At 45.2% G+C, this 10,506-nt stretch overlaps 1 protein-coding gene across 1 annotated transcript in view; it reads right to left on the bottom strand.

Moving 5' to 3' along the window:
- Positions 1-3,341: 3,341 nt before the first annotated feature.
- slc4a11 (solute carrier family 4 member 11) overlaps positions 3,342-10,506 on the bottom strand; it is a 177,399-nt gene continuing 170,234 nt past the window's right edge. Inside the window, exon 20 of the mRNA XM_043696795.2 lies at positions 3,342-5,008. Coding sequence (XP_043552730.2) covers positions 4,945-5,008 — 64 coding nt within the window. The 3' untranslated portion in view covers positions 3,342-4,944. The remainder of the gene's footprint in view (positions 5,009-10,506) is intronic.

Raw genomic sequence — 10,506 nt, 5'->3', positions numbered from 1 at the left:
CACCACTCCCCACCTCTTCCCCCGCTACATTGACAACTGCATTGGCGCCACCTCGTGCTCCCGTGAGGAGGTTGAGCAATTCATCAACTTCACCAACACATTCCACCCTGACCTTAAATTTACCTGGACCGTCTCTGACACCTCCCTCCCCTTCCTGGACCTCTCCATCTCCATTAGTGACGACCGACTTGACACTGACATTTTTTACAAACCCACCGACTCCCACAGCTACCTGGATTACACCTCTTCCTACCCTATCTCTTGAAAAAATGCCATCCCATATTCCCAATTCCTCCATCTCCGCCGTATCTTCTCCCAGGAGGACCAGTTCCACCACAGAACACACCAGATGGCCTCCTTCTTTAGAGACCGCAATTTCCCTTCCCATGTGGTTAAAGATGCCCTCCAACGCATCTCATCCACATCCCGCACCTCCGCCCTCAGACCCCACCCCTCCAACCATAACAAGGACAGAATGCCCCTGGTGCTCACCTTCCGCCCTACCAACCTTCGCATAAACCAAATCATCTGCTGACATTTCCGCCACCTCCAAAAAGACCCCACCACCAGGGATATATTTCCCTCCCCACCCCTTTCCACCTTCCGCAAAGACCGTTCCCTCTGTGTCTACCTGGTCAGGTCCATGTCCCCCCTACGACCCACCCTCCCATCCTGGCACTTTCCCCTGCCACCACAGGAACTGTAAAACCTGTGCCCACACCTCCTCCCTCACCTCTATCCAAGGCCCTAAAGGAGCCTTCCACATCCATCAAAGTTTTACCTGCACATCCACTAATATCATTTATTGTATCCGTTGCTCCCGATGCGGTCTCCTCTACATTGGGGAGACTGGGCGCCTCCTAGCAGAGCGCTTTAGGGAACATCTCAGAGACACCCGCACCAATCAACCAAACCGCCCCATGGCCCAACATTTCAACTCCCCCTCCCACTCTGCCGAGGACATGGAGGTCCTGGGCCTCCTTCACCGCCGCTCCCTCACCACCAGACGCCTGGAGGAAGAACGCCTCATCTTCCGCCTCGGAACACTTCAACCCCAGGGCATCAATGTGGACTTCAACAGTTTCCTCATTTCCCCTTCCCCCACCTCATCCTAGTTTCAAACTTCCAGCTCAGCACTGTCCCCATGACTTGTCCGGACTTGTCCGACCTGCCTAACTCCTTTTCCACCTATCCACTCCACCCTCTCCTCCCTGACCTATCATCTTCATCTCCTCCCCCACTCACCCATTGTACTCTATGCTACTCTCTCCCCACCCCCACCCTCCCCTAGCTTATCTCTCCACGCTTCAGGCTCTCTGCCTTTATTCCTGATGAAGGGCTTTTGCCCAAAACATCAAGAGATTTTGGTGCTCGTTGGATGCTGCCTGAATTGCTGTGCTCTTCCAGCACCACTGATCCAGAATCTGGTTTCCATCATCTGCAGTTATTATTTTTACCCCGTTTTTATCAGGTTAAATAGGTTAAGTAGGGCTTTTGGTTGAGAAGCACAAACTAGCCAACTTAGTGTGACTGAGCACTTAGAGAGTCACAAGAGACTTACAGCATGGAAACAGACCCTTTGGTCCAACCGGACCATGCCGACCAGATATCCCAACCCAATCTTGTCCCACCTGCCAGCACCCAAACCCTTCCTATTCATAAACCCATCCAGATGCCTCTTAAATGTTGGAATTGTACCAGCCTCCACCACTTCCTCTGGCAGCTCATTCCATACACGTACCACCCTCTGTGTGAAAAGGTTGCCCCTTAGGTCTCTTTCATATCTTTCCCCTCTCACCCTAAACCTATGCTGCCCTCTAGTTCTGGACTCCCCCACCCCAGGGAAAAGACTTTGCCTATTTATCCTATCCATGCCCCTCATAATTTTGTTAACCTCTATAAGGTCACCCCTCAGCCTCCGACACTCCAGAGAAAACTGCCCCAGCCTGTTCAGCCTCTCCCTATAGCTCAGATCCTCCAACCCTGGCAACATCCTTGTAAATCTTTTCTGAACCCTTTCAAGTTTCACAACATCTTTCCGATAGGAAGGAGACCAGAGTTGCACGCAATATTCCATCTCTGGCCTAACCAATGTCCTGTCCACCTCCTCAACCTCTGGTACGCCATGGAAAATATCCCCAGCCTAGTCAACCTTTTCCTAGAATTCAAAATCTGCAACCCTAGCAACATCCTTGTAAATACATTTTGAACACTTTCAACTTTTCTGCAGCAGGGAGACCAGAGTACAATGCAGTACTCCAAAAGTGGCCTAACCAATGCCCTGTACAGCCACAACATGACCTTCCAAACCTGGCAACACCTTATAAAATAGAAAGCTATCTCAACACATCAGCCAACATTTCTCTCTCAACTGATACCACACCGAATGTCGATTAGTGGGTAATTCATCTTGTTCCCATGTGCAAAATGGTTGTCACATTTTTTATTTTATTCTTTCATGAGATGGGATAATCCCTGGCAAGGCCTGCCTATGTTGCTCAAACACTGATGTGCTTACAACAGGCTGGTTATGTCATCTCAAAAGACAGGACATCTGGAGACCTGTAGATCAGATCAAACAAGACCATCTTATAATTCCAGATTTTTGAAGGAAACTTAAATTCCTTCGGCTGTGTTTGGAACCGATATCTCGGACCAGGGGCTTGGGGTTTCTTGATTAATTGACAAGTGACATTAGCACAATGCTACCTCCCCAGTGATAAATCAACAACTGTTGCCCTTTGCTGTAATTCATTGCTCAGAAACCACAATGTTACCTTTTGGAGAACTGCGACAGGATTCTGTAAACACAAAACTTACAGTCACAATACCTCTTTGTTTTCCAGATTCACCAACCAATTGGTAGCATTAATAGCCAAAAACCTTGTCTAAGAATATTATGTGCAGTTTTGGTCTCCTTACCGGAGGAAAGACCTGCTGGCAGTGGAGGCAGTAAGTTGACCAGATTGACTCCTGGAATGGCAAAACTGCTGTATGATGGGAGAATGGTTCAGATAAGACTATATTCATTGGAGTTTAGAAGTGTGCCTGTGTGTGGGGTGGTGGTGATAGGGGGACTTTAATAGAAATTCTAACAGGACTAGATAGGGTAGAGGCAAGAAGGATGTTCTTGATGATCGGGGTGTCCAGAACCAAGGGGTTACAGTCTAAGGATATGGGGTAGACCATTTAGGACTGAAAGAAAAAAATTCTTCACCCAGAGAGTGGTGAGCCTGTGGAATGTTCTCCAACAGAAAGCAATTGGAGGCCAAAATGATTGATTGAAGGAAGTAGAAAAGTAGAATAGTTTTTAGGGCTAAAGGGATCAAAGGGTATGGGGAGAAATCACAAACAGGATATGGGTTTGATGGGAAGCCATGATCATGTTGCATGGTGGAGCTGGTTTAGAGGGCTGAATCACTTACTCCTGCTCCTGTTTTCCATGTTTCTGGGTATCTGTGCAACTATACCCCCCACTAACCTCAAGTGAGGAGCAAGGTCAAGCACAGCTGTGAAGCTTCTAAAGCTGAACATCAGTGTGACAGTGAAAGGGAATTTCAGTTTTCGCATAAAGTAGACACAGAGTTACTTTACACTGGACCGAGGTTAGAGCTCACCCTAGTGTCGTTAATGCGGATAGGACATGCCAAGTATGGAGCAGCCATCACTGTTGTCAAATTGCATAAGCTGCCTCCCAATTTAAAAAAAAGACAATAGGAGCACTTTAGAAAATAGCTCTGGAGTTTTAGTTTCTCAGATCCACTGACAGTAACGTTCACCCATTGAGTATCAAATGTCAAAGACATGTCAGACCAGTTGAAACATCTGAAATAATTGACCAATGCCATAATTGTTACACATTACTGTATCGCAGATTTTGAATCATAACATTGATACAGGAGAAAATCATTTACATTACAATCCATTTACATTATAGCTCTACCTGAGTAGAGGATGCACCATGAAACTCTCTCATAGGTCATATGAATGGAGATTGTTGGGTAACAGTGGGAAGGAGCAGGGGAGAGAGGAAGCAGGAAGTGAAGAAGCTGGTTGAAAGGGAGGGAGATGTGGAAATTCAAGAGGAGGCAGGGCTTTCAGGCTGGTTAATTAGATGCATGCCATTGGCTGTAAGATGAAAGAAATGTTCTTGTACTCTAATTCCATCACAGCCAGCTCAGTCATCAGCTTGTGACCAACTTTCAGCAAAGCTTTACAGACCTCATTTGTGCCAGTCTCACCCATTCAAATAAAAACTATGTTCCAACCAGTGATACACTTGTGAAAATATTAAAAAAAGCTAAAGATGGAATACATACACATTACACAAACAAACCATATAAATATCCCTTTAAATCAGAAGATTTAAAGTACATATGGTGGAAATGTGGGTGCAGATACAGCATCAAAATGAGTAGCCCAACATGCATGTGAGCTATGCAAAAACAAAATCACAATTCCCTTACGTTTATTACAGAGCAGAGATACTACATATTGCACACTCTGCTTCAGAAAGCAAATCCATGATGTTACAAACCCAAATATTATTCCCTGCACATCCTCATTAACTGAAAGAGTCTGGATTACTGTGAAAAAGGAAAAGGGCAGGAGGGTGCGGGTTTGGATTGGGTTGATGGACCGAATGAACACTAACCATTTTGTTTCAATGGTCTATCTCCTGCTACCACAGACACATTCTCCACTGTGCAACCTTCTCCAAAAAGAGGGGAATCAAAAAAAAACAAGAGGCATTTCAAGATTGGTGCACAAGTCTTGTAGCACAAGTATTGTTTGTAGTAAAATGGATAAGGTGGCACTTGCTGGATCTGAGTCAAGTGCCAGCTGCTTTGGTTGGTCCTTAAGCACTGATGCACAAAAAACACATCTCTGGACACATTCTGTGATACACAGCACGTGGGTACACCCGCCTGATTCTGCTGTCCTTTAATGCTCTGCATCCATTGCATCCAAATACTTGGCTTCAATTATTCGAGGGAGGATGTAGCATCTGTGAATAAACAACAGTTTAAGAATTGTTATGGACCACACCAGCCTCGCCTCAAGCATATTATGGATATAGCCTATGCCCTAACCTTTATATATATTTTTAAAGCAGCAAGTGTAACACACTGTCCCAAATACGATTCAATTGGTCCACCACTAAGTTTTATTCAAAACATTTTATTCTTAGAGTTGAAATACAATAAAAAGAAGAATTGGCATAACTCTACTCAATTGAAATACTTAAGATAAATGTATTATTTAATCAATAATCCACAACTGTCCCAATATAAGCAGCATCCCATAAACACACCCTTGGCAAAGTTATTTATTATTAGCATGTGCTCCCTCCCTCCAGTCCACTGGAAAGAAACAATTTGTCCCCCTTTTGACTATTAAGGGGAAACCCCTTGAAGATTTCACTCTGGCAGCAGAGAATTCAAGCTTTCAGCTCCAGCCGCCAGCAAAAAACAACTAACAAAGCAAAACTAAAGTCCTTTTGGATCTGCCAGAGCCTGAGCCTGCCCCTGCCCTATAAACTCAGACTCCTGGAGAAACTCAGGCTGTTGAGACAGAAACAGAGTTAACCATTTTGAGTCCACTATGACTCCCCTTCAGCTTCTGCCAGACCTACGGAGCTCCTCCAGCATTCTGTGTTTATTTCAGATTTCCAGCATCCACAGGATTTAACATTCCTGTGCTGCTCCAATTCCATAACTTTGTGCATCCTCCATTACCTTTGCCCCACGGCTATGTCTTCGGCCGCTAAGTCTCTCAGCTCTGCGATTCCCCTCAAATCTATTCCTGTTCTTTTAAAGACACCAGAGATTTTGTGTCACCAATCTAATTAGTCAAGGAAAGTACTCAATGAATGTCAGGCCACTATAAAGCTCAGGGAAACAGGAGACGTGTGTCTATGGATTCCCGAAGAAAGGTAGAAGTGAGGACTGCAGATGCTGGAAACTGGGGATTAGATTAGAGCGGTGCTGGGAAAGCACAGATTCAGGCAGCATCCAAGGAGCAGGAAAATTGACTTTTCGGGCAAAAGTCCTTCATCCTCTATTCCTGATGAAGGGCTTTTGCCCAAATCGGCGATTTTCCTGCTCCTCGGATGCTGCCTGACCTGCTGTGCTTTTCCAGCACCACTCTAACCTAGATTCCTGAAGATGGCATGGTAGGTAAGTCGAATTAGTAAGACAGCAATGGAAAATTTGCCTTTATTAGTTGCAGCATACATTAGAAGAGCAGGGAAGTTACGTTGGTACGGTGCAGGACTTTGGTTAGGAGTAGTGCGTGCAGTTTTGGCCACTGCAATATGGGACGACCATGATTGCATTGGAGGTGGTGCACAGGAGATTCACCAGGACGGAGCATGCTGGATTCATTTTCACAGCTGAAATAAGCTTGGATTATTTTCTTTGGAATGGACAAGGTTGACGGGGAGGGGAGACAGGATTGAGGTGTCTAAGATTATGAGGGGCATTGACAGGATGAATGGTGGCCCAGTGGTTAGCACTGCTGCCTCACAGCACCAGGGATCCAGGTTCCATTTCAGTCTTGGGTGACTGTGTGAACTTTGTACATTCTCCCAGTGGCTGTGTGGGTTTCCTCCAGGTGCTCCGGTTTCCTCCCACAGTCCAAAAGATGTGCAGGTTAGGTGAATTGGCCATGCTAAATTGCCTGTAGTGTTCAGGGATGTGTAGGTTAGGTGCATTAGTCAGGGGTAAATATAGAATGTTAGGGTAGGATCATGGGTCTGGGTGGGTCACTCTTCAGAGGGTCAGTGTGGACTTATTGGGCTGAAGGGCCTGTTTCCACACAATAGGGATTCTATGAATGGAAAGCCGCTATTCTTTCGGAGTTGAACGGTCATTAACAAGAGGGCATAATTTTAAAAAGTGAAAGACAAGTGGTTTTGGAGGGGATTGGAGGAAAACCATTTTCACCTCAATGGTGGAGGAGGTCTGGAACATGTTACCTGGGAGAGCAGTCGAGGCAGGAAACCTCACCACCTTTGAAAATTACTTGAATGAGAACTTGAAATGCCATAACATTCAAGGCTATTGGTCCAGTGTGGAAAAGTGGGACATGTTTAGGTCATCCTCGCTCTCCACTGGAGTTCGTACCTGAGGACTGGAGGGAGGCAAATGTAATTCCTTTCTTCAAGAAAGGAAATAGGAAAATCCCCGGCAATTACAGACCAGTCAGTCTCACGTCTGTCGTCTGCAAGGTGTTAGAAAGGATTCTGAGGGATAGGATTTATGACCATCTGGAAGAGCATGGCTTGATTAAATGCAGTCAACACGGCTTTGTGAGGGGCAGGTCATGCCTCACAAACCTTATCGAGTTCTTTGAGGATGTGACTAGAAAAGTTAATGAGGGTCGAGCTGTGGATGTGGTGTATATGGACTTCAGCAAGGCATTTGATAGGGTTCCCCATGGTAGGCTCATTCAGAAGGTGAGGAGGAATGGGATACAGGGGAACTTAGCTGTCTGGATACAGAATTGGCTGGCCAACAGAAGACAGCGAGTGGTAGTAGGAGGAAAATATTCTGCCTGGAAGTCTGTGGTGAGTGGTGTTCCACAGGGCTCTGTCCTTGGGCCTCTACTTTTTGTAATTTTTATTAATGACTTGGATGAGGGGATTGAAGGATGGGTCAGCAAGTTTGCAGATGACACAAAGGTTGGAGGTGTCGTTGACAGTATAGAGGGCTTTTGTAGGCTGCAGCGGGATATTGACAGGATGCAGAGATGGCTGAGAGGTGGCAGATGAAGTTCAACCTGGATAAGTGCGAGGTGATGCATTTTGGAAGGTCGAATTTGAAAGCTGAGTACAGGATTAAGGATAGGATTCTTGGCAGTGTGGAGGAACAGAGGGATCTTGGTGTGCAGGTACATATGGCCACCCAAGTGGACAGGGTTGTTAAGAAAGCATATGGCGTTTTGGCTTTCATTAACAGGGGTATTGAGTTTAAGAGTCGTGAGATCTTGTTGCAGCTCTATAAAACTTTGATTAGACCGCACTTGGAATACTGCATCTAGTTCTGGTCACCCTATTATAGGAAAAATGTGGATGCTTTGGAGAGGGTTCAGAGGAGGTTTACCAGGATGCTGCCTGGACTGGAGGGCTTATCTTAAGAGAGGTTGACGGAGTTCGGACTTTTTTCATTGGAGAAAAGGAGGAGGAGAGGGGACTTAATTGAGGAATACAAGATAATAAGAGGCATAGATAGAGTCGATAGCCAGAGACTATTTCCCAGGGCAGAAATGGCTAACACAAGGGGTCATAGTTTTAAGCTGGTTGGAGGAAAGTATAGAGGGGATGTCAGAGGCGGGTTCTTTACACAGAGTTGTGAGAGCATGGAATGCGTTGCCAGCAGCAGTTGTGGAAGCAAGGTCACTGGGGACATTTAAGAGACTGCTGGACATGCATATGGTCACAGAAATTTGAGGATGCATACATTAGGATCATTGGTCGGCACAACATCGTGGGCTGAAGGGCCCGTTCTGTGCTGTACTGTTCTATGTTCTATGTAATATATATTTTGGCAGTATAGAATTGATGGGCCAAAAGGCCTCTTCTGTACTATGGGATTCTAGGATAACCTTTTGTGTGCAACTCAGTGGCTAACAACAGTCTGATGGAGTGCCTTGACGTGGGATTTAGTGGAGACCTTTTCTCAGAGCAGACACTGCTGAATGGACTGAATGCTGTCAATTTCTATGCTGTAAAAGTCGAGTAAATATTTCTGGACTCTGATGAGGCTGCATCATTTTGGTCAACTATCACATGCGCGCGCACACACAGCGTCAGGTAATCCTGTGCCAGGGACCGCAACCTCAGCAGCCAAAGTTAAAGGCATTCACCACAGCAACCAAGTTGAAGATGATGATAAAATAAATCTTCATTGGACTAAAGTCCTTAGCCTGTATAATAAAAATACTGCTTTGTTCTACATTGTCACGTAAAAGTTACATGACTGTTCTATGTCAGAAAGAACTGAAAACCATGTACTTGAACGGCATCACCCTAACTTCCAGCATGAAACTGCTCTTAACGTACCCATTATTTCACATCAGAATCTCGGTCACTCACTACTCCATACTTACTGACCAACACCAGTTCATCATGGCATTGGTTTTTTAATTGTCACACTGGTTTTGAAATCCTGTCCAAGGCCTCACCCCCTCATCAACTCGAACCTCTTTTCAGTCTCACAACCTTCCAGAGAATGTTTGCATTTCCCAGGTCTCCCAAGCCTCAAGAACATCTTTCCATTGTTTCTTGAATTTTCTCCCTAAAGTGCACTTGTCTCTTTTGTTCCCTTCTCCATTTAATTTTTTCATTCATTCATGGAATGTGGACATAGCTACGCCAGCATTTATTGCCCATCCCTACGGTGGACCCCATTGCTATGGGTCTGGATTCACACACACCAGCTAGAACAGGTGAGGAGGGTATGTTTCCTTTTCTAAAGGTGAACCAGATGAGCTTTATTTTACCGAACAAAAACATTTCAGGGTCATTAAACCCTTAAATTCTAGATTCTTATTGAATTCAAAATTTCAATATTTGCCATGGATCTGGGTCCCCAAAACATTCCTAGTGGGATGCCACAAGGATCTATTTTAGGGCAACTGCTGTTGGTCACTTATGTAAAATACCTGGATGACCGCATATAAGGATGGATTAGCAAATTTGCGGATGACACTATGGTTGGTAGAGTCGTGGATAGAGCCCAAAGGATGTTGCAGGTTACAGAGGGACATAGATAAGTTGCAGAGCTAGGCTGAGAGGTGGCAAATGGAGTTTAGCGTGGAAGAGCAGGAGGTGATTCACTTTGGAAGGAGTAACAGGAATACAGATTACTGGGCTATTGGTAAGGTTTTTGGTAGTGTAGATGAACAGACAGATCTCGGTATCTATCTGAAAGTTGCCACCCAGGTTGATAGTGTTGTTAAGAAGGCATATGGTGCATTAGCTTTTATTAGTAGAGGGATGGAGTTTCAGAGCCATTCAGGTCATGCTGCAGCTGTACAAAACTCTAGTACAGCCGCACTTGGAGTATTGCGTACAGTTCTGGTCACTGCATTATAGGAAGAATGTGGGAGCTTTGGAAAGGGTTCAAAGGAGATTTACTAGGATGCTGCCTGGTATAGAGGGAAGGTCTTATGAGGAAAGGCTGAGGGACTGGAAGCTGTTTTCATGAGAGAGAAGGTTGACAGGTGACTTAATAGAGACATATAAGACAATCAGAGGGTTAGATAGGGTGGACAGGGAGAGCCTTTTTCCTCAGATGGTGATAGTTAAAACGAGGGGACATAACTTTAAATTGAGGAGTGATAGATACAGGACAGATGTCAGAGGTAGTTTCTTAACTTAGTGTAGTAGGGGCGTGGAATGCGTTGCCTGCAACAGTAGTAAACCCACCAAGTATAAGGGAATTTAAATGGTAATTGGATAGGCATATGAATGAAAACGGAATAGTGAAGGTTAGATGGGCT

This window comes from Chiloscyllium plagiosum, unplaced genomic scaffold (genome assembly GCF_037043375.1).
Source record: "Chiloscyllium plagiosum isolate Xiang-an unplaced genomic scaffold, Cpla_swu_hap1 HiC_scaffold_1, whole genome shotgun sequence".
NCBI classification, from domain to species: Eukaryota; Metazoa; Chordata; class Chondrichthyes; order Orectolobiformes; family Hemiscylliidae; genus Chiloscyllium; species Chiloscyllium plagiosum.
The sequence above is the reverse complement of the archived record's forward strand: the minus strand, read 5'-3'. Positions and strand labels throughout refer to the sequence as shown.